Source organism: Pelmatolapia mariae, linkage group LG10_11 (genome assembly GCF_036321145.2).
Source record: "Pelmatolapia mariae isolate MD_Pm_ZW linkage group LG10_11, Pm_UMD_F_2, whole genome shotgun sequence".
Taxonomy (NCBI): domain Eukaryota; kingdom Metazoa; phylum Chordata; class Actinopteri; order Cichliformes; family Cichlidae; genus Pelmatolapia; species Pelmatolapia mariae.
In genome coordinates, this window is record NC_086236.1 from 20,458,075 (window position 1) to 20,486,071 (window position 27,997).

Genomic DNA, 27,997 nt, shown 5'->3' on the forward strand with positions numbered 1-27,997 from the left:
CTGTGGAAGTCTTTCCTCTGTGCTCAGCAAGATTTTTGTCTCCTTGAGATAAACAACATAAACAACATTTGCCTTGCCTAAATTGCAGAATCCATATGCTGATCAGCCTGTACATATGACACCTCTTGTGACACTTGTTACATTTTCCTAAATTCAGACAACAGACAGCATAATGGCGTTTTAACAATAATTTGCTAAATTCTTTCATTTGTGTACTTTAAGCCATGTAATACAATCCACACAGCTTTCAGAGTTTAAATGTGGAAAATCTAAGTGAGAACCAAGCGCAGGTTACAAAGTTATACAACGGCAGGTGATAGTGCAGTCACTGTAATACGTGGCCATAGCAGAAACGAGAATTACCTCAGATAGTACAAACAAACTCGTGTTGGATCATTTCAGCAACTGAAACCTAAGAGCTGGTTTCAAGACTGGTAGTTTTCAATGCCCGGATCGCTTAAAGATTTAAGTATAGAAGCTCAGAGAAACACTTGAGACAAAATTGTAGCCTCAATGTCAACCTTCTACAAAGACTCCACTCTTCAGCGTAATGGGCACTCACCATACAGGTTTCCTATTGACAGGATCAAGCTGCTGGTTGGATGCTTTCTTAACATTAAACGCCTAATCCAAATGCTGAAAAACATCCTGTGCTGGCTTTGAATTTAAATTAAAAGGGCAGGTTCTCTGACAGCAATTATTTTAAAACAAAATTATTTCTTACTGAGGTAATCTTAATTAATGTCAGGGATTTGCAGTCGAATATGAGTCAGTGACATTAGTCACATCAAAGAGCGGTTTTATTGGCTTCTTCCTTTCAGTTAATGTTATTCACAGCTGGCCTCTTAGTCTCCTCTTCCCAAATTACTTTTGAGAAGACTGAAAAGGTTTGTGTGTCCTTGTAGATTCTTCTCTTCTTCTTAGATTACTTTTCTTTGCAGAATTTTGCATGGGGACTTTGTTATATTTCACAGTGATGTGTAATGGGCTTCTAGATTCATTTTCAAACCACTATCTTGCTTACTATGCCTGTGTCTTATTGTGTCTTAAACAAAATGTAGGTTACGAATCACAGCCGTAACAACTCTGTGATGGGCCCCGGGGCAGATACGGTGTTTTTTTTTAGGTTCCTACTGCCAGCAACCAAAGCAGGATCTCACTCTCTCTCTCTCTCTCTCTCTCTCTCTCTCTCACACACACACACAGACACACAATGTATATTTGTGTAAAAAAAATATTACATAGTATAGTAGCAGTAATACTAATATCAATAACATGGTTCCAGCTTTTGATCAGAACCACGGATAAAAGCATTCGAAGGAACAGACACATATATTTAAGCTCATGCTATAAACTTGCACCATCTTTCATAAGCCCAAAACAGAATCAGCCTCGCTAAAGTCATATAAAGACATCTGTAATGTGTGTAAGCATGGAACAAATGAGAGAAACCCATTAACCACAGATCGTCACAGACTTATTTATAGGATTCCTCATTTACAATCGTTTCCTATGGTCCAGCTTCTAGATACATCATGCACATATATTACAGTATTATTTGCATATTTCCAGCCTATAAATGAGAACAATGTTTCAGTGCTCTATAAAAACGCAAACTACTCACCAACCCAACTTTATCTTTCGGACCTTGCGCTCACTGACAACACTGCTTAAACCCAGAGTCCTGCAGGGATGCTCATCCTGTTCTCTCCTTCCTCTTTTCAACCGTACTTTAAAAAAAAATTGTCCTGCTAAACATAATTTACAACAGAATCACAGGTGATGTAAACAGGTTCGCCTGCATCAACCACAAATGACAGAGAGAAAAGCCAGAAAAAAGCAAACAAACAAAAAATAATCAAAGATTTCCCAGCATGCCTCTATGCCATCAAAATGCATTTAGAAAAGGTTTCTGTTTTAATCAGTGGAGAGTAAATATTTGCAGAGCTAAAATTCAATTAATAAAGAAAATGTATACTGCAAAAGATAAAACTGTGAATTTAAAATATTAGCAGGACTAATTATCTGGTAACTATGCCAACTAGCCCCCACCTCACATCCTCTGGGCCTCGGGGTATTGTCCCAACTGCCCCATCGGATGCTACGCCTTTGTTATGAAAACAACATAGCATTATGAGGGCTTATGGTGATAAATTCTATCAGCCCTACAACATATAGTACAGTACTTGTGTAGATAGTCTACTTGCCTATAAGGAGTTCCAAACTAGCACTTCACCACATACTCAACCAAAATCAAACACTGCTGGTATTTGTTGGAGGACCATAATGCTGCAGTTGATTATATCATACAAGCCTTCATGATTCCTAGCTCTGTTTACTCTTGTGAAAGCAAACAAAGAGCAGCCAAGCCACGGTGTGGTCAGTCCACATGTTGGGAGACCCCATTTCATATCAGGCCTCTTTTCAAATTTCACTGTGCTGTATAAGCCGGGACACCTCTTTAAAAGTATACTCAAGAGGCTTAAGCCTCATGCACTTCTTGTTCCCAGTTTTAGAAGTCTAAATACCGGTCTTTGGTTGATCGCTGCATCACATTTAATAGTGTGGTGAGCACAAATGTCACCAAATGTCATCAGAAAAATGTGGGGGACTTTGGTTATAGCTAAATAACAACAAAAAAATATAGATGTATGAAAGAAAATCAGATTTTAGCAAAGCAATAGATGACATTTTCATTCTATTTAAATACGACAAAGTCATGCTTAATTACCAGATAAGTCATTTCATGTGAAAACAGCAATTTAACCTGTAGTCTTTCACTGTAACTGTGTTGAGAAGTTAGAAAATTATATCTGCCTGTTATTATATACTCAGCTAAAATATAACTGACATGTTCGCATGTAGGCTAATGTACACGGCAGAGGGAGGTGCGTGTCCAGTGTGAAGAGACAGGTGAGACAGGTGAGAGGTAAGTGACGGAAGTGACGGACAAGGTAAGCGACTCATGTTGTAACTGACGTCAGACGCCGGAGATTTTGGCGGAAAATTAAGCAAATGGTAGCTTAGATTTGTACAAATTCCTTTAAGCTTCAGTATTACCAAATACACTTATCAATTGTCTTATAACTAACAATATTTGTCTTAATAATCTCCAACACCCTGGAGAACAACGGGGAGAGTTTAGAGGCTCTCCAAGATTACATTGATCAGTGCTTTCAGGATCTCGTGATGAAGAAGGCCCAGAGTGCATCTTCCCCGGCCAAATCTGAGACGCCATCGTCGAAAAGACTTCGCCCGGCAGATTCCCCCGGCACAACATCGCCAGCCGGCAAAGATATTGCCGACATACTGGAGTCAATCGACAAGCGATTGTCCAGCTTCGACGCAAGGCTGTCCTTGGTGGAGATTCTTCACCGGGAATTTAAATGCTTGCGAGAATCCCTGGAGTTCAGCCAGCAGCAGGTGGAAACGCTCGCTGCTGAAAATGCCACGCTAAGGGAGTCGGTGAAATGTCTCACAGAAAATGTTACCCAGCTCAATAGAGAAAATAAAAAAATAAAAGAAACAGTTATTGATCTACAAGCTCGTAGCATGCGTGATAACCTGGTATTTTCTGGTATTCCAGAAGCCGCTGGAGAGGACGCGGAGACCACGGTAAAAAGCTTCATCAAAAACCACCTGAAGCTGCCGGAGGACACGGTGAAGAACATCGTCTTCGATAGGGTGCATCGCCTCGGCCCCATTCGGGCTACGGCCGGGAGACCACGTCCTATCGTGGCCAAATTCGGCCACTTCAAACAAAAGGAACATGTGAAAAGCCGCGGCAGGGAATTAAAAGGAACGGACTTCAGCGTGAACGACCAGTTCCCCAAAGAGATCCTGGAACGACGCAGGGTCCTCTTCCCAATCCGACGCGGCTTCATCCAGAAGGGCTCCCGCGCTGTCATCGCTGTGGACCGGCTGTACGTGGACGGACAGCTCCACCGCGACCCCGACATCACTCCGTGGCTGTATTAACTTCACACCAGATAAGAATCCGCTACACCCTTTCCCCATCCACTCACACTAACTTGCATTAACATCTGTTTAACTTACCAGTATCAAATCGCATCTTAGGTGTGATATCATAGCAGTATTAACACCATCACTCTCCGTCAATGGTTTGATTAGAATGTTTCCGGTTTTTCTTTTTTTTTTTTTTTTCTTTTTTTCTCTCTCTTCTTGTTTTTTCTTCTCTCCTTTTCCCCTCTTGTTTTTATGCTGCTCACCCTTGTCCTTGGTTTCTTTCTTTTTTCTTTCTTTCACTGCTTCGATCACCTGCTTCCACACTCATCCACAAACAACATCCTTTATTTCGACACATACGCACAGCACGATCACGCACAGCCATGCGCTCAACGGCAGCACATTTACATCACTCAGACAGCGCACACAGTTGTATAGGATACACACATTTAAGCCAAGCGTACTCATCTTAGTAAATATGCAAACACATAGTCAGACTCAGGGAGCATCTCGCCACACACTTTTTCTCTCTCTCCCTCTCTTTATTTATGAACAAGTGATGTATTCTCTCCACCTGTCTAAGCGACACACACAGCATACACCCCTAGTTATACACAGACATCTATGGGTGCACTGAGATTCGTTACATGGAATGTAAATGGAGCTGGCTCCAGAGAAAAGAGGTTAAAAATATTTAACCAACTCAAAAAACTACAGGCAGATGTTGTCCTTTTACAAGAGACCCACAGACCTCTTAGAGGTTCGAATGAACTTAAAACACCTGAGTTTCCTAATGTGTTCTCAGCTTGTTATAATTCTAGACAAAGGGGAGTAGCAATTTTAATACATAAAAATATTAATTTCACAGTACTCGATACAGTTATAGATCCAGAGGGCAGATTCTTAATCATTAAACTATCTATACTTGATAAAAAGCTATGTATTGTAAGTGTATATGGTCCAAATGTTGATGATCCCTCATTCTTTCACAGTTTTTTCAGTGCACTCTCTGAACACTTAGATGGCACACTTGTTCTTGGAGGCGACCTCAACCTTGGACTAAATGAAGAACTGGATAGGCTCAATACAGCAGGAACTCAGCGTAATTGGCAGTCCACAAATATAATCAAACAGTATATGAGCGACTTTGGTCTTTGCGATGCATGGCGCTCCCTTCACCCCACCAGTAAGGAATATACTTTTTTCTCACATGTTCATCACTCCTACTCTCGTCTGGATTATTTTTTGGTCAGCAGCTCACTGCTGAGTGACATTTCAGACACTGAGATTCACCCTATAGCTGTCAGCGATCATGCTCCTGTATCTTTAACACTAATGCACAAGAATAATACTACGCCAAGTAAAAACTGGAGATTTAATACATCACTGCTTAAAGATGAAGACTTTATTAAATATTTTAAAAAAGAGTGGACTTCATATTTAGACTTTAATGACACTCCCGGAACATCAGCTTCTGTTTTATGGGAAGCAGGGAAAGCCGTGATGAGAGGTAAAATAATTTCTTTCTCATCACATAAAAAGAAAAAAGAAAACAAAAATATTCAGGAATTAGAAAAAACCATCAAATCACTAGAAGAAGCCTACGCGTCCCACCAAGATCAGGAAACATTGAACAAAATACGCAAAACAAAACTAGAATTAAATGAGATAATTGATAAAAAAACAAAATTCTTAGTACAAAGACTACGCTTACAAAATTATGAACATAGTAATAAATCCGGTCAATTTCTAGCAAACCAGCTAAAAATAAATAAAGAAAAAACAACTATATGTGCTGTTCAAGATTCATCTGGGAACACAATATATGAACCGAAACAAATAAACAACATTTTCAGGGATTTCTATAAAACGTTGTATTCACCACAAATAAACCCATCTAAAAAGGAAATTGATCAGTTTTTAGACAACATAACTCTCCCAAAATTATTAGACACTCAAGCAATGGCACTGGATTCGCCACTGACGCCAGGTGAACTCCAGGAAGCCCTGATAAATATGCCCAATAATAAGGCTCCAGGTCCAGACGGCTTTCCTGCAGAATTCTACAAAGAATTCTGGACGATTCTAGCACCAGTTTTTTACAGAACGTTGTTGGAAATCAAAGAAAATGGCAGACTTCCACCAAATATGAATTCTGCAAACATTAATCTCCTGCTAAAACCAGGCAAAGACCCTGTATATCCCTCAAGCTATCGTCCAATATCCCTTATAAATGTAGACCTTAAAATAATTTGCAAAGCTCTCTCAAAGAGACTAGAGAAAATAACCCCCCTCTTAATTCATCCTGACCAAACTGGTTTCATAAAAGGTAGGCACTCATCAACAAATACACGTAGATTACTTAATTTGATAGACTACTCATACAGTAAAAACCTTGAAACTACAATATTTTCTCTAGATGCAGAAAAAGCGTTTGACAGAGTTAACTGGAAATTTCTATTTGCAACTCTACACAAATTTGGTTTTGGATCTTCTTTCATCAACTGGTTAAAAATATTATATAATTCCCCAACAGCTTGTGTCAGAACAAATGACCAGACATCCTCCAGCTTCTGTCTCCTGAGGGGCACCAGGCAGGGATGCCCACTCTCCCCTTCACTGTTTGCAATTTTTATCGAACCACTAGCAGCAGCAATTAGACAGAATTCAGTAATTAAGGGCATAAAATGCAAGAACGTGGAACATAAAATCAGCCTTTATGCGGATGATGTGTTACTCTTTCTCCAAAATTCACAAACCAATATCTCTGGGGTGATTGAACTGATAAACTCTTTTGCAAGAATATCAGATTACTCAATTAACTGGTCAAAATCTACAGTCCTTCCGATTAATTGCTCCTTCCATAATTCCTCTTCTACTCCACTGCAATCGGGAAATATAAAATATTTAGGTATTAATGTTTCTCCCAAGCTTGCAGATCTAACTAAATTAAACCATATCCCACTTTTAAAGAAAGTAGAAGGTGATCTGGCTAGGTGGAAATGTCTACCCATATCACTCATGGGAAGGGTTGCCGCTATAAAAATGATGGTCTTACCAAAAATAAATTATTTATTCTCAATGATCCCAACTAAACCGCCGCAAGATTGGTTCAGATCTCTAGATTCATATATGTCCAAATTCCTTTGGAAAAATAAGCCCCCACGTATAAGCTTAAAAACACTACAAAAGACCAAGGATAAAGGAGGATTAGAACTACCTAACTTTCAGCACTACTTCTTGGCCAACAGGCTTCAGTTTATCTCAGGATGGCAAAAACATACCCTCTTAGATGAACCTTGGCTAGATGTAGAACAAGCACTTTGCAATAATCTAGAGATTTCAGATCTACCGTTTATCAGCTCAAACATCCAACGACATGAATGCTTCAAAAGCGCCAACATCAGCTCCTCTCTGACAGCGTGGTGGGAGTTTCTGAAGTTGACAGAGTCTCCATTAATCCCATGCAAACGTACACCTATCTGGAACAACCCTGACATATTACAAAACAATAATATGATAAACTTTTCAGATTGGAGTAGTAAAGGAATCAAATATTTAGAACATATACTAGAAGGAACAGAATTTATTTCATTTGACAGACTAGTTACACAATATGGGATCAACAAGAAAAGATTTTTAGAATATCAACAAATTAAATCCATAGTAAAAAAGAAATTTAAACCGGGTCAAGTTGAACTACAAACACCACCAAGTGTGGTTCAATTTCTTACTCTTAAAACCCCCAAATTACTATCCAAAATATACAGAATGCTTTCTAAAACAGATGAATCAATATCACTTCCTATTGCAAAATGGGAAGCGGATTTATCAGTTAACTTAGACCAAAACTTCTGGTCTCAGATTTGCTTAAAAACCTTTCATTTAATTAGAAATCCCAGTCTTCAATTAATTCAATACAAAATACTACATAGAGTGCACTATACAGGTCATCGGATGTTCAAGATGGGCTTTACGTCTACCAACAACTGCTCACACTGCCAAACCAATTCACCGGACAATTATATCCACGCTCTTTGGTTCTGTCCACCAGTTCAGAAGTTTTGGCGTGAGATATGTGAAGACTTATCAAAGTGTCTGAAATGTAACATTCCAACTTCTCCTTTAGTATGTTTGTTGGGCAGCTTAGATAATGTCACTTCAGAAAAGAATATAGCCCACGTGGTTTTCACTGCCCTATGCATAGCCAAGAAAACAGTCCTCATGAACTGGAAAAATAAAAATAATCTTAATTCTAACCAATATAGAAATTATCTATTAGATTACATTAGTCTTGATACAGCCTCTGCCACCACATCAGATCAATTGCTCTGGGCTCCTTTGATCAGCTCCATCACCTAGTGGGGGTGGGGGGCCATAGTTTGGTCCCACCTTCACTGTTGTGATTGGTGTGGGGGTAGGGACAGGCTTAGGGCGTCGGGGGGTTCCCCAGGAGCATCTTCCTTGGGGGGCTCAACCCGGGGTAGCGGTCATGGCCAATTAGGGGCTCTGTTGGCTCTTAGGTGACGGTTTCCTCGTGGCTGCGTGCAGCAGGGCTAGGGGAGGGTCTGTGCTGACGGACGTGGGTTACTGACCTGGTAGCCTGGCTGCCCCTGGGTGGGTCCGGGATGGGCGTGAGGTTCTGGGGGCGCTCCGTCTCTGGGCTGGGGCCCTGGCCGGGCCTCAGGGGCTTGGGTCCTGGTTGGGGTGTTGCCGAGGTTGTGGGCGGGTGGGTGTATGGGGGCCCGGCCCTGGCGCGGGGTGCCGCCGGTGCATCGAGCCACCTGGGGGGCTCTTCAACTGGTGGGGGAGGTTGTCACATCTTGCAGGAGCTTTCCTCTCTTCAGGAACTCTCTCTGCAGGAGGGGGAGATACAGGAGTGGTGGAGGAAGATCTCAGCCTGGGCGTCTATTGTCTTGTGTAGTCTGGAAGATGAGTGGATGATGGGGTGGGTGCAGTTTTCTCTGTGGTGGGGTCGGGTGAATTGTCCCGGGCTCTGTGGGGCCGGGGGGCGCTGCTGCACTGGGCCCCGGTCCGGATGGGCCTGGGCCCCCTTTCCCTGGCGGGTTGCACAGCATGGGGGTGCCTACTGGGGTCAGCGGGGGAGCTGGCCCCAGGGAGGGGTCACTTGCCCCTCCCTTCCTTCCCTCCCCATCTCCAGCGGCCTCCCTCTTCCCGCTCCACCACAATCACCCACACATGCAGGGCCTTGGGGTAGGGGTGTGTCACCAGGGTGCAGAGGAGACATCCCCCCCCTCTGTCCCCTTCTGGCTGCCTCTGCCTCAATTTTATCCCACAACTTAGACATTCACATTACTCACACTCTCATTACACATACATATAGGATCTTGGAGGTGGGCACGCTACACGGATTCCAAACTACCATCAGGGTGTACACCTCACCCCTGGCGTCGTTGCCCACCTCTCAATTTTAAATACATGTAGACATTGAGGGCTAGCAGGAGGGGCTATATGCTTACCTGCTGCTCTGGCAGGTGGCTCCATGCCCTCCTGGGTTTTAAATGCACCTTAGAACACACATACATCAACAGTACATATGAGCGGGTGGAGGGAGGTTTGGAGTCTTCCTACACCCCCGTTCTCTGCGGCCTGCTGGAGCAGGGGGGCTAAGAGGAGGAGCTGGCCGTCCGACTGGGGTCTGGTGTATGGGGCCTCCCTGCTGCTGCGGAGTCGGGGCGGTCTGCTTCTCCCCACCGCAGGGAAAAGGGTTACACCACCTGAGTCTGGGTGCAGTTTCCCCCTCCAGGGGCAAGGGTACCTAGACTCGGGGCTTAGAGTACGCTTGGGGAGTGTGATTGTGTGTACAGCGTCTCTCTATGTCTGTCTCCACGTTGGGTGAGTGTTGAGCAATTGTATATGAGAGCATGAGGGTGGGAATAGATGTTTGTATCTGTGTGTGCCTGTTTGTCTGTGTCTATATGTCAGGTTGGGTATCAGACGCCACCTCTCTGAGGACATCTCAGGCCCTCCAAGGTTTGGAGGCCCATCTCCCCCCACCACTTCCCCTGCCGGTGGCGGACGCCCTCAGACATCGGTGCGTTGGTGGTTCTCTGTCTCCGGGGGTGGGCGCCCAGGTACCCACCGGCTCACTCCTTGGCGGCTGCTTATTGGGGCCTGGAGCCTGGGGCTCGCTCGGGCCACTTTGGGGATGGGGTGCCCTCGGCCTCACGGCCCGGGGCTCGGCCACTCAGGCACAGCTGGCTGCCGGCGGAGCTCACGGGCACGTCACTGCAACCCCCCCTGGCTTCTGCTCCGCGGCTGCTGAGTGACCCCTCATCTGGGACTCTCCTCAGCTCTTTCTGGGACAGTGGCGCGGCTGCCCCTCTGTTGGTCTTCCTTGGTCTCTTGTGTTCTGGGGGCCTCTGGATGTCTGGAGTCTTGATCTCCTCCATACCTGCTTCATGCCCTGGAGGTCGGGGCAGTGGCCCCCCACACCCTCTAGCAGATCATTACATGAAGGAACCTTTTAAAAACAAGCGCGTTCATGCTCACAGGTGTACACACGGGTGATCACACACACAAATTACACCCTTTTTGGCTCCTACCTCAAAGCACACTGTGCGCTGTCGATCTCACGTGCTGCACAATAATGTTTAATATTTAGTATTTACTGTCATATTCTCATATATCATTGTGATCTTGTTTATTACTCTCGTTTTCTTCTGCTTGCTTTCTTTTTTCTTTCTCAACAGGTGATCCAGGTGATCGATATATGTATTTTTTGTCTGCTTATTCTGTTGGTTTTTGTTTTTTGCCCTTTTTCCCCATCCCTCTTCTCAGGTTTTTTTCTTTCCCTCTTTCTTTCTCCACATTCTCTCCTCCAGTCAAGTCTGTCCCGTATTCAGCAAGTGAAAATAAAATAAACAATAAAAAGTTGAATCAAATGGACCATTACGGCAAGGCTGGGATGGTCCATTTGGTAAAGTAAATCCGTTGGGCATCTTTCTTCGCCTTTAGACAATAATTCTGATGGCAAAAGAACCAAACGGGACAGGTTAAAAAAAGAAAAAAAAAAAAAAAAAAAAAAAAAGAAAATTATATCTGCCTGTTATTATATACTCAGCTAAAATATAACTGACATGTTCGCATGTAGGCTAATGTACACGGCAGAGCTGCCATGTATTGTTCACTGTAATTATTCATTCTTTCCATACTGGGTGCAGCAAAACCTAAATGGATATTAATGCAAGTGACGGTGAACAACACTGACAGATGTGCTGAGGGAAAGTTCAGACGCAGCTACTAACTGACTCCAGCAGACTGAATTAGTCAAGTGGATATCTTCCAAGGCTACAGGGCTTTTAACTGCGAGTGTTTACTCGCTAAGCCGCAGTGGATGGATAATAACAAAATAAAAGGGAGTTGGAACAAAGAAGAGTATCGGTAGATACCCTCTTGAATCAGCGAACGCCTACGCATGAAACCGTGTATTAATTTTATCATTAGTTCAGATTGGTATCAGGAGTGATTTCGTATATTTTAATGGATTCTTCTCGGCTAAAATACAGCAGACCAAAAATCCAATCCAGTCTTTACTGTACTCAAATACGTGTGACCAAATTTCCGAATAACTAAGCTAAAGCTCATTAACCAAATGGTCTTGAAGTACAACACTTGATATTGGGTGTCTGCTTATTAATTATGGACCTATGGAAGTATATTTCGGAAATTAGGAAATTTCAATTAAGTCTGCTGGAAGAAGGGATTTCTTTGTGAGCAGTACACACTGATGAGATAAACAAAAACAACAAAAACTCTCAGTCTCAAATCTCAGAAATGATTTCCCCCGTCAAGGAAACATCTCACTACACATGGTTTCTGAACACAAACATTTAGTTTGCTGTTGGGATCACGCGGACAGAAACAGACAGAGCAGAAAGGTGAACAAAGGTAGCAAGCACTCCTTGTGTGTGCATCAAAAAATATAGAATATTAATACACCTGCACAGAAACACCTGTCTATAGATAGCAGTAACTCCTGAATTAGTCATAACATTAAAGCATTTCAATACACCTTTCTGCCTTCCTGTTCCGTCTCCTCTTATCTCTTCTTTTCTGTGGCTGAGCTCCATCAACGAAAGCACACATAAAATCAAAATTATTACTATAAACATCACAATTTGTTGCTTTGAAACAGCTCCCTGCTCGCTCGCTCTCTGCCGACTACCTCATGGGAGTTCTCTGCTCTTGTCTTGTGGCTGTACATTGCATCTGTGCTTTAATAACAAGGCATCCTTGGAGACTCTCAACTGCAAAGTGTTCACTGTATATCACATCATTATTAGTTTGCAGCTGTGGCAATTAACTATATTTTACACAGGCACTGCAATGCTCCTGCTGTCTACTATATTATATATGGGAATAATAATAAAGCGATGGAGCATATTCACTGTGCAAATCAAATTAGGGATATTAAAGATAAAAGATGTAAGATAACGACTTAAAAACGGCTTCAAACATTAAGAAAATAAATTAATCATTATCAGAATAAATAATTGATCAGTACAGTGTTAAGATTTAATAGCCATGACTTCATGTCAAATGTACGGATTGACTGATATCTACCAAAGTTACATGCTAACCACTAACTGCCAGCCCATGCCCTTACGTAATGCGATTTTGTACCCCAAGATGAGATAGTGAGTCAATGAAGCATCCAGTCTGCCCTCAGTCCATCACGAGAGCAAGAAGATTTAGTGCTGCCCAGAGCTCGTATTTTTCTTTTATACCATCTATGATTCTGACCTCTTGTCAGTCATGTTGAAGCGCAGGAAGTCAATGAATGAAACAGTAAACACAACGATGGCGACGGCACTCAACGGCCCTGGCAAGCGACCACTAGGAAGCAGGATTAACATGAAAGGCAGCTGGCTAGGGTTTGTTTATACCCTAGCACCTATCCCTCCCACCCGCACACTGTGCATAACACATTCCCTCCCAGCCAGCCTCAAGCAATACTCGGGACTGGTATTGGTATCTGGTTCCCGCAGCAAGCCTAAATTATGCAGTTTGTCTCGCAGATCACATGCATGTTGGTTATATGATGATCTCTATGCTTTAGCAACATCTGTCGATAAACGTGATTACCAGTTAGAAAATAAGACTAGAAACACTAGGGGAGGTCATTTTGACTCCATCCTCCAACAACAGCAGCAATGGGCTACCAGTTTTCATCTAATTTTTCTAATTCTATGCAAGACTTGACAAAACAAATGTTTAATATTAAGTTTTTGGTTTTGGGATGTTACTAGTTTTATAAATGATTTTGGCTATTTCATTACATGCTGTAAAGGTAAAATAGTTAACCCCACGCTGCTCTTAAGTCTGCAGTCCTGCTCAGCTTAAAACCCTATTTTGACCGCTCTGCTCTGGATTTCACTCTTTATTTGCTCGGATTAGTTCTCCACCCTCCGGATTCTCTGCTCAGCTTATCTTTTTTTAAATTTTTATTTAGGCCCTGATCTGTTCAATCCTGCAGTAATTAATCATCTTTTATCTAACTACATCTCCTAAATATTTATATATCAGTCATATTTAGCCTTTCTATTAAAATGTACGTGTTGCCAGGAAACCAAGCATGGCGCTAATGTGTAGTGTAGCGTTTTTACACTGATTTCTATGGGGGTCAAAATGACTCTGTTGGCAGTTGTAGGTGGAAGTGGTTGTAACTTTTTTTTTCTTTTTATCTCACACACCCTGAAAATTCACAACATGATGGTTGAACCCACTTTAGGAAAAGTCATGAAATATGAAATGATGGCTTTGTTATAAGAGGATTAGATGATATTTGGTGCTTCCAGTGTTAAAGAAAGCTGGCCAAAGAAACCAAAGTAGCATCGCTTGTGCAACAGTCACCTCATCTAGAGTTAGACATGCTATACACTGCACCTTTAAAAATTTCTCTCAGTTTAACACAGCCCCCTCAGCATATAATGATATCATATGAATAATTCGCTTTTTTTTAAATGCATAGTAATTACGTAAATGGAGCACCTGAATTTCTATAAAGAAACCATGAGTGATTGTCATGTCTTAATGGATCCTTTACACAACAAATGTAACAGTATGGATTGCTTGTTTGTGCCAAGATGCATGCTACCCACTCAAACATCCTGTTCTTTTCATTTGAGCTCTCAGCCAGCAGAATACGCGAGAGACGAGGCAACATGCTCATAGGACTTGCAAAATACGCTGAGATGCTGGCGATAATTTTTTATCACATGTATCAGTTAAGATGTGAAAAGGTTTGAAAACGCCCCCTGAGCTTGCTGTCGTAAAGAATTCCTGTGGCCAGAGGGAGCGAATATTTGCTGTCATAATGAATCATACAAAACGCGACTAATATCAGCAACATTACTGACACAAAGCAGTGGAATAAGCTGTAAATTACTCATCCTCTCATTGCCATTTAAATCATTTCTGGTGATTATGATCAGGATTTTCATATCTAAGTGCACCTAAGGCTGTATAATGTCAATTAACAGCTCTGAATTGGCCTGCCAGCCTCCAGCAGGGCAAAAATGTCCAAGTGTAGTACAGTATACAGTACAATATGCTGTGGAGGCATTAGACAGACAGTTTGTGAAGGGCAACAAGGGCACTTTACTGGGAAAACAAAGCTGTTCAATTAAGAAAATAAACTCACATAAATCTTTCATCTGTGAGCGGTTTGCTGAAATAGAGGGTTATGGAGAAATATCAAGTTCGAATTTATCGTTTGACTTATGGCATCTGAGGCACACTTCTTCCACGGTCTATTAAATACGGCTCACTGAAACGATGAAAATGAATAGTGCAGCCTAAAGCCTGACAGAGAGGACATATGGCTCCCAAGTAAAAATATGGCGTTCACGTTAGAAAGTGGCATCATATACTTAGCACAGTAAACACAGACTTTGGAAATCAAATCAATCAAATCAATTAAATCTGATCAACCAAAAGCCAGACTGAAAAACGTTATGAATCTTAAATAAGTGCACATTCAGCTGGCGCACGCAGGCTTCAGCTGTATTATGCTTGAATTGCAGTTTCTGCTCCTATCAGCAAGATGTATCCACGCTGTCACTTCTTAAATTGAATGTCTGCAGCTCAGAGCACCTCCAACAAACCCCGTCTTCTAAACCAGCGTTAAGGTTTTGCCCCGCTCAGATTTCAGGTGATGTGTGTCCTGGTGAAGCTGTTTTGACAGTGACTCAAGTGCAAGACATCTCCCATCAATGCGCCACAATAGCTTTTATGACCATGTCAGTGATAATGACCCCAGCCTTCTCAGACTTTGCCCCGTCAGCTGTCATTGTTGAAATAAAGCGATATTAAAGTTACCTGTGATGGCTTGATCGTGAGGCAGGTGTATTTTAAACATCTGGAACCGAAAACATTTTTTAACATTGCTTATGGTATTTATTTTCTAGCAATAGCTACTCAGTGTGCTTAACTCTGCCACGCGGGGGAGGGGCACGAGCCAGTCTATGCCTAGTGCTTCTCTCCAGTAAATGGGGAGAGTTGCGTCAGGAAGGACATGTAGTGTAAAACCTTTGCTAAATCAAATATGCTTCGTGAAGAATGAGATTTCCATACCAGATCAGTTGAGGACTGGGCTAACAACAAGTGCCGCTGCTGATGTTGCCAGCAGGGTGCCGGTGGAAACTGTGTTAGTGTTTGCTGAAGACATAGGAGGAGGAGGGGGGTTTGGCAGCAGGGCGAGAGAAGAAAATGTAGACAAAGGATGTTGAAGATGGAACTGCCAGGGAGGAGGGAAAAAGGAAGACCAAAGAGACGGTTCAGGGATGTAGTGAAGGAGAAGGTTGCTGTTTGGAAAGAAGAGATGGGGTGAGATGGAGGCAGCAAAGGGAGCAGCAAAAAGAAGAAGCAGGAGAAGACGAAGAAGCCATTCAGTGTGCTTCTAGTTTAATTTATGCAGTATAAAGTAGCTCTGATTGCTACTGGTGGAGTGCCCTATTCCCACCATGGATTCAAATTGTCAAAGAACTCAGAGGGAATGATGACGCAAGTAAAGCAGCATTATTTTATCTCACTGAGATGAGCCTAATAGTTACAGTTCACTTTTCTCTCTTCAGGCCACATCAGAGCTATATTAAAGGGAGACCTCATCACTTTTACACATCAAAGTGTGTTTGCTGGTCTTGGGGAGTTGCATAAAGGCTTGAGTGGCTCCAGAGGGAGCTGCATTAAATCTGATAAATGTCGGTTAGAACTGAAGACTACAAGTTTGGGAATGAATAAAAATCTGGTAGTGAGGACATACAGTCTGCTTATTAGACTTCCGTGGCCTTGCCTATGCTTTAATACATCGAACTGAATCATAAAGTTGCATTGTGGGTAATTCAAATAGCAGGTTTTGGCACCAAAGAAGAATGTGTCGAATGAAAAAAAGGCATTAACTTTGATCCCATTCTTAACTGTCCATGACGTGCTTGACAGTGTAATGCTATGCTCTCAGCTGGGTTGTGTTAAAATGGTGGCACACGCATGCTACTGCTAATGCAAACTGAACATTTCCTCTCACTGCTGCTTCAGATTAAAAGCATTCAACTGGCAAAACACAGAGCGGGCTTTTAATGATTTATCAATAATGCGCCTGCAAAGCAAAACAACAGGAGTTTGTTCTACCAGGCTATAAACCGATACAGCTGTTGCTGTTCTGCTGCATGTCTGCCAAAGTAGCTGCTAAAGGACGTCAGCTGTAGTGTAAAATCCTACTTGCTGTGATCACAGTAAGAACAGGTGTCACCATCCCAACTCAGATATTATTGTATTTAATGACGAATGTGATTTTGAGATCCCGAAATGCACACTGCAGTGCTCTAATAAGCACCCGTAATCTACCAGTTATATGGCCTATGGAAAAAAAAAGGAACATGCATGACACAATTGTGCACCTTTAGCAAAGCATATTATAACAGGGTTTTACTTTGTTGAGAATTTAACCCCAAGACTACAAGACCTTGAAAAACTGGATTTCCTAGAAACCTTTAGTCTGCAGCTACATTCATTCATTTTTGTGTTTTAGACTCTTTCTCATGGAGCACCTCTGTAGTCTTTATATTTTTTAATAGATTTTTTTTCTCCTCTTGGTTCTTTTTTTGGTTAATTTTTTAGAAGTTGAAATGTCCATTAACTTAGGCCAAAAAAACTTCTTGATATAAAACTTCTTGATAATCTTGATATCAAGACTGTCATGTCTGTCATGCAAGCAGAAGTTTCTGATGCAATATAATGGTACAGCAAGCCAACCTGTAATGTTCTCTGTGACGTACTAAAAAAACCCATCACTCTTTGTGAATGTGACCCTTCTTCTTTTTATCGACTACCATAAATGTATGGCCAACGTATTAACTTCACTGCACCTCAAGAGGAGCCTTGCTAATGCTCACTGTAATGTTACAGATAGGCAGGATTACAAGACAATGCTGCTTTTCTTACCAGCCCCCGTATAGGCCTACATCTCCTACTAATGCAGAAGGCCGGGCTGCTTAATGGATTGCTAAAAATGTGTACCAGTTAGGTAGCATAAATGCAATCTACAGTATGTGTGCCATGATGTTTGGTTACTGGCTATTTTTTCGAGAACGCAGCACTCGCACTTCTTTTGTGTCTCATTTTTTTTCCTCTTGAGACACTTTTTCAGCCTCCTGTTCTGCTTTGCTGCAGATCTAGAGCAGGTCTCTCGTTTCTGCTTTTACGCCCCATCCTTTGTCGCGTCCACCACCCAAAACGACCCGCTCAATCAAAATGAATGGAATGGCAATGGAGGCAATGGCTGTATGATCGTTTACAAAATTAACAAGCAAAATCTGAACACACATACATCCGCTGGCCGAGACAATCTCTGTTGCTTAAATTTGTTTTTATTTGTCGTGTGTGTTTGTAAGTGTATGATTGTGCATGTGTACTCAAGCCTTCCTCACTACGATCCTTGAGGGTAATGTAATATGCGACCCGGAGCCAACTGAGCCCCCTTCAACGGACCTTCGGACGTCCCTTTGTTTTCCCTTTCTGCAGCTCTCAAAGCAAGAAAAAAATAAACACTGTGGTGCACTAATGCATCGATCTAAGGATAGCATGCTTTCTGTTTTATTCAATCTTTAAATTTTGAATTGTGCCCAAAGGTATCATCACTGAAAGAAGCTCGCTAAACCATTTCCTGCACTTGAGACGTCTCTCTGCAAGCATTAGCTCCTCTTTGCCTTGCCTCAGCCAGACAGTTCTTGCACTAACATGGGGGCCCTGGAGATCTAAGTGCAGCATATTTTTACTGAGTGTGTTGAACATGCGGGTGTGTCGCGAGCATGAAGGGGGGTCAGCTGGTGCAATCTTTCTTGCATTCTTTTTGAGAGCATACAAGGTCTTTGGCACTGGGGTCATGGCTAGCTCTCTTGCGGTCTAGTGGTTCGGTGATGAGTTCAGCAAATCCCAGCATAGAACCTGATTTAAAACAACGCTGCATTTAAGGAGCATGCACAAAATCTCTTGAGTTTTAATGGCCCTGCAGTGATGGAATATGAACTATGGAAGAATGGAAGCAAGCAAGTTACATAATATGCTTCAAGTTGGGATTTGGCTTCCCCTGGTATAAGAAAAGCTTCAGTTAACATGGTGTTAACATCCTTAAAAAGGACCTGTTCAATAGCTAATGAACTCATGTAGGGTATTTTGTTTAGCAAGTGGAAACATTTTATTTATAATGAACCAGATACCGCTGCTAAATTGCATAAACCAAACCATGCTGAAAACATGCTGCAGGTCTTTGTGAGCAGTTGATATAGTAGGTGTGACTGAGTTATTCAGGGTTTTATTCGAGGCTTAGAAATGAATGAAAAACCTATTTTGAATTATGAATTTATTATATTGCTGTAAATGCATTTTGAGTGTCAATGCTTTTTTATTGTGTTACATGAAGGGAAAGTGAACGACAACAACAACAAAAAAAACTCTCAAAGACCAGCTGAGCAATGAGCAGTGCCTTGTACTTGGAGGAAGAAGGATTTCTGATTTTGTAGAGGGATTTGAAGGTGCGTCGTTGCAGACCTGAGTTTAACGTAAAAAATGTGCAGGCCAGAACAAACTACTACTGGCTTAATGGGCCAGTTATTTTCTCAATTTTTTTGTTTTCCCGATCAAGCTTATGAAACAGAGAAAATCATTCATTTTTTTCCAACTTGAGAATCAGGAATGTTTGCCATTTTTGCTAAAAATGATTTTAAAATAATTAAAAAAAACACATTTTATTCTTGTGGTTAGGAGCATCTGTGGCTTTGGTAAATAGGATGAAAAATGAACTATATGAATGCCACTCCATCTAAGATACTGCTAGAAAACAGTTATTTGTTGATTGCGTAAAGCAAAAGGAATAAAAACCTTTATAACCTCACGCCTTAGTCCTAATTCAGTGATTAATGCCTTCCTATTTTGCTTGGTATTTCATGCACTTGTCATAGAAATACTGTGTGTATGATCATGCTATGAACATTACCCACTTTAATGTAACAATAAATCCAATAATGTGTTTTGGATGACAAATGTAAGACTTTGCAGCAGGCTAGGTGGCCCATAAATAGAAAATAGCCCAGGGGCATCCAGAAGTCTTTGGCCAGCCTTGACACACATGACCACGCACATGCACACGCTCAGGCTCATACACACAGGCATTCATGCTATATCAAAGCAAGGACAAAGCCCCCCAAAACAAACTATGGTTTAAGTGTTACAATAAAGGCGTTTGTGACCAATAATGAAGGCCATATTTATTATGCCTTTTTAAAGGGTTAGGACTCTCTGATAGTTATTACAAGACTTACTACCGTAAACATTACACCAATAAATGCTCTCCAAAATCCAGATATGCATTCTACATATTGCGTTACGGTTTGCAGACATGACTCGTAAATCACAAGTGCTGTCTGCATCATTTATGTTGCACTAAATTGAATTTCTTGCTCTGAAGCACATCCTTCATAATAACCCACAGTACAAAATCTATAATAGAGGTAATTGAAAATTTATCAGCGACTTCTTAGAAGTGTTTTTTTTTATAAGCTTGTTTGATCACAGGCTGTGCTGTCCTTGTAAAAGCCTGGTCAGGAATGATATGGCTATAATAGCACAGATGTAATTCATCACATTTTTAGCCCTTTTGCAAGCGACAAAACTGCTGCCGTGAAGAAGACACTGCAAATCCATCGGGTCTCTTTTTATAGGACATAAAAGCAAGTCCTAGGACTGAAATTTCAAAGTAAGATATAAAAGGGAGCAATGACTCTGGTGTCAGCGCTTTGAAGGACCCGATTTAAGGAGTGTAGCCAATTTGATGCAGATTGTTGAGGACAGATCAATACTTTATGTCCTATCCACTAAGCTCGAGTTATATTGAAGCCTTAAAAAATAACCAGAACAAAAAATGATCAAGACCGATTTTTAAACAAAATCAAGATTATTTTCATAAATTTAAAGCAATCCCCACTCTGTGTTTGTACAGTATAATCACTGTAGAGCTTCTGTGCCACGACATCGTACTAATTACAACACACTGCATCAATCACCTTTGCCACAAGGGAAGAATCATAACAACGAGTGCATTGTGCCACTCAAAAACAAGCAGGAACATCACAGAGAAAGATAAGGAGATTTGCAACGATGATTCATCATGCTGTTGATCTCTATTTGTAATGAAACAAACACAGATCCACAGATGCAGTCGCATCTTGAACAGCAGCACGGGGAGAGGGCAAACACTATTGATACCGACGGACAGATAAAGATAGTTAATGACGCACAGAGGCTTGCAGCTCATCTATAGCTGCTGAAAGAGCTATCATGCCTCTGTATGTCACAAACAAGCCACCAAGAATAATAAAATAAAAAGAACAAGAACAGCAGTAGCCTTTCTACCTCTAAAACGACAATACTGCCAATTCTGTCAGACAGCAGAGATTTTATCTGATATCTAGCTCTTAATAATCCCACGGCACTCTGTTCTATCTGAGTAAAGTGATGCCTTGGTGATGCAGCAAAGTGTAAACCTCAAAGGGAAATGTCTTACCATGGCCCCCTCTTGTAAGAAAAGGCATCCTGTTGATAGCAATGGGAACAGTACCATGCTTATTATGGAAGTGGTGGACATGGTGTGTGGTACTGAGACTTGAGGACACGCGTGCTGTTCCAGTCTGGATGGGGAGTATAGTAAGCAAGGTGAACCAAAAGGCAAGTCTCGAACAATAACTTAGGCCCATGCCTAGGCTAAACTGTGACCAGCTGCTCCGCTGTCCAAGCACAGAGGTGGCTGCAAAGAGTCTACCCATGTATATTAGATCCACATGGGCCCAGGACAGAAAACTTGGCCAAGCTTTGGCCTCCGACAGTCCAACTTGAAGACAACAGGGCATCTCACTAACAATCTGGGCCCATTTCTTTTGTACTCCCTTAGACTGGTTTGAGAGTTCTAGATTCTGGACAAAAATATCCTCTGGATGTTATGAAAAATATCAAAACCGGATATAAAAACAGGCAGTCAAAATCCAGTTGCATTTGTGGAAGAAACTGTAGAGCAACTAACCTGTCTATTCTCACTTAACATTGTGCCATGCCGACATGTCCACTGCACGGAAAAGCTAGATTTATAATCTTACTAAAAAGCATCCTGAAAGCACATTCTTCCAAAAGTGAGCCAGGTGCATCCTAAATGCAGAGAAGATAAACATCCGAATAAAGAAAAGGAGACGAATCCAGCCTTGATTTCAAACGGGCATGTTGCTCAACCATGATATTTAGGCATGAGAAGTGGCACGAAAGAGATTGATGTGATAGGAATTCTGATAAGAGTCTCCATCGCCCACAGGTAGAGCTTGGGGGCAGCTGAGCCTGCCCACTAAGAAGAAGAGTGCCCCTCCACCGCAGTAGAAGACATAACACGCTCCCGCGAGAAACTGGATCATTTCATTAAGCAAAAATCACGAGCAGATAAAAATAGGTGGAGATGCAGCGATGAAGGGTGATGCAGGAACCAGTGCTTTTGTTCCCCTTTAGCCAGGGAATGGGTAGAGAACGGAGATTGGGAGGGGGGGGGGAGAAGACGAGAGAGAGAGAGAGCGAGAGCGAGAGACAGGGAGCAGTATCTGCAGCAGCGGCAGCAGCAGCGCGGTAAAGGAGAAAATCCAGAAAATAAATAAATAATTTCTCAGCGGCTCCTCATTCAGCCTCTCACAGGCGCAGCAAATCCAGCGAACGGCAACCTCTGGCGTGGAGATCTACCAGAATGCAGCTGAGTGTTTCTGTTTCAATTGAACGTACAATCCTCCCCTCACGCTCCACCTGCTTAGTCTCACGCAGTAGCGACTACTGCTGCATTCCCCTCACTGCTGCTCCTTTATTCCCCCTTTATCTTCTCCTGTTACCTTGTCCAGATCCGCCGTACTGCCTCTGACGGAGAACGGTTGGTTAACGTGACGGCTGCGTGTGTCTGTCTCTGAAGGAGAGCAGGTGATTCTCCTCAGATCAGATGGCTTGGGAGGCAGCGAGTGAGATGTAGCCTTGGACTGCCGCAGCAAAAATTATGCTAATTAAAAAGCACCGTCGTATAATAATGAATCCCAGATGGGTAAAATTCCAGGACAAGTCTGGACCCCGGCAAAAAGCAACCTTGCCTTGGAGTTGTGGTCTAATGAATGCAAGATAAAGGAGCTCTTCTGAAGGCATACTGTAGTCAGAGGCTCTGATCCAGTGAGGCACAGCATGTGCCTCTGTGTGTGTGTGCGTTGTGTGTGTGTGTGTGTGCGCGCGTCTGAGAAAGAGAGTCTGTGAGCAGGGGGGGAATATGTGGCGAGGGTGGGAGAATGATAGCAGGAGGGAGGGAGACACAGGAAGAGACAGCGAAAGAGAAAACAGGCAGCCACGGCGCAAACACACAGGGAAATAGTGAGGCAAGTAAATGGGTTGTGTGAATAAATACATGCTACAGATTCACAGCGCACTGGCTTGCAGGTCCTGGCAGTAACACGCAGGAATCATACTGCAGAGGAGGAGCCTGATTTAGGTGAGCTGTCAGAGCTGTTACAGAATGAACACAAGGGTATTGGTATGGACGTGCTCCTAACATAAAGACTCCAGAGCTACAACAGGCATGAACGACAGAAACACAAATACCTGTCAGAGCAATATCGCTCGCCACCCCTACGCTAAGCAAGTTATGGGCGGCGGTATGTAATCCATTTTAAGCAAATCAATAGCTTGCATCAAAATTCAATCTCAAACCTCTCTTTTCCCAGGACTGCACTTCCAAACCTTTGCTGTTTTTACATTACACTCCAAATCAATTTGCTCTAATCCCTCTGCCTTATGTTTTCATCTCATATCTGTATACGAGGCACCCCTATGTTAAAAGAGCTCAGTAGCTCTGCTGCTTAACCATGCAGAACTTATTCCAGGCTACGACTGATCCGAGTTTCTGAGCTGCTCACGTTTTGAACTGATGAATTGGACTACGTTGACACTCGAGAGGATGGAACACATTATCAGAAAGGGAGAGACAAAGTGAGGAGGGATGGGGGGAGGAGGTTGAGGACGGAGTCAAATAGGAGAAACAGAGAGGAAGAGATTGCAGGAGAAGTAACGGGAGACTGCAGCTATATCAGCTAAATCACGGTCGATATAGATATCAGCTGGGATTGCCTAGTCGGTTGAAAGGACACGCATGGTAACAGGAGGACAGAGGCAAGCCATGCAGCACCACCTCTCATGGTGACAAGAAGTCGACGCAGGCCATTACTCAAGCAGGGGAGGGGGTGGGGCATGTGGGGGAGTGAGGCTGGTCGAACAAAAAAGAACACAGGAGGGATGAGTGCACAGCACTCTGGAATGGCAAGTGCCCAAACAGCATGTAGACATTTATCTGCTGCTATTATGAACGTAAATAAGCTGGAAGAAGCTGTGGATTTTTATTTTTTTCACATCTGTCCAATCTGAGTCAGAGGGAGATTTAATTCCCTTATGTGTATCCTCTTCTATACATTTCTCCATAAATCTTAATACTGGGAAGCACATGCCAGCTTAATCAAACGGAGAACAGTGACGATGCTGAGCGCTGTCCGGCTATAACATGTAGACACATTTTACAGTAATAACTATTTGCTGTGGAAAGGCACTGACAAGCACAGAGAGAATAATCCCCCGATGACGCCAACTGAAAAGTCAATTTTATTTCCACTGTCAAAGCGGTTCAGCCATTTTCAGTTTTGCACAGCCAAAAATACAGGCAGTCATAACAAATAATTTCAGCAAGAAATTCTCTCTGACACACAATTCAAATAAAACCAGTATTTAATTTCCAGATGATATTTCTCTGAGAACTGTCTACAATGAAGGGCTTACGTTAATTAGTTTGCGTACTTGAGGGTTGCTTAACACCATCGAAGTCACAATATCTGGACAACACAAGGGAGAAGGATGGATGACTGTAACCTTGTGTTGCCCTTGGTTATTTTCCAACTTGAGCATCCCACATTAACACACAAGTTCAGCAGACTTTAAAGGATGCACATCAACTTTGTATTAGAAGCCAAGCTTGACCGTCAGATGAAATCCAACAAACTTTTCCTGGATTTCAAAAGCAAAGATACTGTCCTACATTATCTGCGATTTCTGTATTCCACACCAAACAATCTTTCATTTGCATTCCTTAAAATCTTCCCACATATCTTTTAAAAGCCCTTTTTATCACTTATTGAGCTTTGGTAGAGCACTGTGCATTTCCATAATCACATTATTTATGCACATATGGAACAATTTATAGAACATATACCGTGAACAGATGTGTCACTGCAGAGAAAGCTCACGTAAAGAAGGGGGGGTTTTTCTGCTTTTTTTCTCTCACAAACTTGCGAGTGACATGATGCGAGAAGACGTGTATAGCGTTTTAAAGACTTAAGAAACCTAAATGTGCATGTTTGTTCTCGGGAGGATTTGTGAGAGACGAGTTTTCGCAGACATCCAGTCTCGCCCCAGGGGGTAAAGTAGCAGGATTAATCATAGCACTTTCAGATTAATTACTCATAATGCGAGCAAACCCTGAAAGGCATGGCCTGCAGTTGTGATGTTTGGTTGATTTCATTAGTCTCAAAGCGACAACACCTAAAATAAGCCTGGCGTAGACGGTGCAAGGAGAAGAAGAAAAAGTAAGAAACATGAGGGCGCTGCTTTGCACAATAGTTCCACCGACAGATATAAGAATTTGCTTCCATTTACACCGATATTGATGCTCTAATGCTTGAAAATGGAGGCGGTGGGTGGGGGCACTGGAAGCACAACTTTAAATACACAATTTCCTGGTCGAAATGCACACCTTGAATAAATGCGATCTTTCACTTGTGTCTTGGCAAACGGGGTGCAGTCTCTTTGAAGAGACAGTGCATGTGACAGTAGGCTGCATATTGCTGGCTGCACATGGTGCTGGCAAAAATAGATTCCATTTGCTTGTTTAGCTGAGCTTACTAGCCTCAGCATGTCTCCTGGAAAAGAAGAGCGGCAGTGATGCTTACAATGTGAACAAATTACAATATATTAAATAGCCCAAATTTCAAAATGTTGGGCTCTGGATTAGGGCCAGAAAAAAAAACGAGAGAAAATGAGTGAAGGGGGACTGCTTCAACTCATTTCCTCCTTTTATTCCACAGTGTAAAGTAAAAAAAAGAAAAAACAGAAAAATCGAAAATGGATATATAATTTTTACTTGGATGAGGTGTATTTCCAGCGTAATCGCCTTATTTTGATGATGAGCATGAAAAGACATCAGCAGCAAAGCCGGCCATGCTGGAAGCCCTCTCTCTTCTATTGCTTTGTGCTGATCTACTCGTCTTGCTCGTTATAGAAAACATGAGCTGTTGCTATAGCTCTGGTATGTGCAGTGTCCACCTGATGATTCAGGCACTTTAGGATATCATCAAAATGTCAACAATGGCAGTATTCAGACAGCAACTGTCGGAGGGGGCACTAAACCACCAGTGGTAATTATCACAATGGTGATTTTTCATATTTAGGATGAAACACAACTGCAATCTGTGTATTACAAGCAATACAATATATCGATTTTTTTAAAACACAAAAATAATTATGTTCACCCCATCCTCCATGTTCTTGTGATTTGCACCTTCCCTGTGTCTGTGAGAGAAACTGTGCACATCCCCACACACAGAATTTCCTCCACCCCTCGTGTGTTTTCTTACACCACTTCCACATTCCATTAAACTGTGTCTTCTTTCTCCCTATGCTCTGCTGGAAATTACTTCCTCTTCAAAGGGAGTTTTCCCTCCCTGCCGTTGCCAAGTGATACTCAGAGAGAGGATCATCTGATTGTTAGTGTTTTCCGTCTAATATTTTAGGGTTTTTATCCTCTAATATAAAGTGCCTTGTTGTGAATAGGTGCGATATATATAACATTGAATTGAACTAAAAATACAGGAACCGGTTACAACCGGTTACACATTTGTGCACACAGAACAGCAGTGACTTTATTAATTTTTCATAACAATTATTTCTGACACAGACACAAAATCTTTCAGAAATCCCTGATCTGTTCTTCTTCATTTCGGGCAGGTATTGTGTAGCGCGCTTATAGTTTAGGTAAATGCTGAGGCATTTTTATTTAACAGTTAAAAAATTTTAATGCATTCAGTCAAGGTCAAATGTATATCTAATGGTTATTTATAATTTTTTTGGTGTGTTTTCTTCCGCTTAAATCCAAAATGAGATTTTGCAGTAGCAAAATCATTGTTGTGAGTGTGGATGCTTTCATCAGTATACATAGGAGATGAGCTATGTGGCAGCACATAGCTAGTTAAGCTGCAAACCAATTTAATTGTTTCTTTAATTAATTAATTCAATGATTTTGAGGCAGCAGCTTTCAGGTGACAATTATTAATGGATTCTTGCATTGTGGGACTTCAGGATTTCAAGAGGTAAACATTTCCCCTCTGTTTCTGGGCTTTTAAATGGCCATTTTATCCTAATTAACTATTTGAAATTAGTTCCCCCTTAATAATGCCCGGTGGTTGATATATCTATCCATCCAGTAGGGCCACTAAATTCTAATGATGCCACACTAAAGACGGCTACAGATGGCACTGATTCCATACCAGAACAGCTATCTAGCTTTACCAGCCATTCTTCCAATACATTCACCCTGTAAATAACTTAAGAATATGTGGAATTAAATTAAAAATACATGATAAAACTTAAAAAACACAGAATGCAAGTTGAAGTATGTGAAAGAAAAACCTGAATATATGAAGTGAAACTTGAGATGGAGATTTGTGCCCACAATTTATGCTTCACGTTCAACCGTGGTGCTATTTCAGCCAATATATTTCAAGAATGACACCTAGTGTCCTTGCTTACATGGCATCATCATCAACGCGAGGCTGTTAGGAAGGTGATACTAACTCAGATAACCACTAGTTCCAACTAAAGTATGCAGAATAGCATCTCTAAATGCACCTTGCATCGAACCTTGAAGCAGATGGGCTGTAGCAGCAGAAGACCAGACAGGAAAAATAAATCTTGATTTCTGCTGCAACATTCAGGGCCAGGGTCAGAATTTGCCATAAGCAACATGAAAGCATGGCTCCATCTTGCCTTATATCAGCAGTTCAGGCTGCTGCTGATGGTGCAATTGTGTGTGTGTGTGTGTGTGTTTTTAGAACACTTTGTGGCCCTTTAGTACCAGCTGAGTTTGAACAACACAGCCTGCTTGAGTATTGCTGCTGACCGGGTCAATCCCTTTATGACCACTGCGTGCCCATCTTCTCACGGCTGCTTCCAGCAGGGTAGCACACCATGCCACAAAGCTCAGAAAATCTCAAACTGGTTTCTTGAGCATGGCCACCACAGTCACCAGATCTCAGTCCAATAGAGAACCTTTGATGTGGTGAAATGGTAGACTCACATCATTGATGTGCAGCTGGCAAATCTGCAGCAGCTGTTTGATGCTATCATGTCAACATGG

The 27,997-nt window shown here is 42.1% G+C and overlaps 1 protein-coding gene across 10 annotated transcripts in view; it reads right to left on the reverse strand.

Moving 5' to 3' along the window:
• LOC134637958 (neurexin-2-like) overlaps positions 1 to 27,997 on the reverse strand; it is a 138,371-nt gene that overhangs the window by 18,826 nt on the left and 91,548 nt on the right. For 3 of the 10 annotated variants that reach the window (XM_063488544.1, XM_063488543.1, XM_063488540.1), the window contains exon 1: positions 21,047 to 22,756. The exons of the other annotated variants lie outside the window; for them this stretch is intronic. In XM_063488544.1, coding sequence (XP_063344614.1) covers positions 21,047 to 21,389 — 343 coding nt within the window. In that variant the 5' untranslated portion in view covers positions 21,390 to 22,756. Of the gene's footprint in view, positions 1 to 21,046; positions 22,757 to 27,997 lie in introns of those variants that run through there. 10 annotated transcript variants of the gene reach the window in all.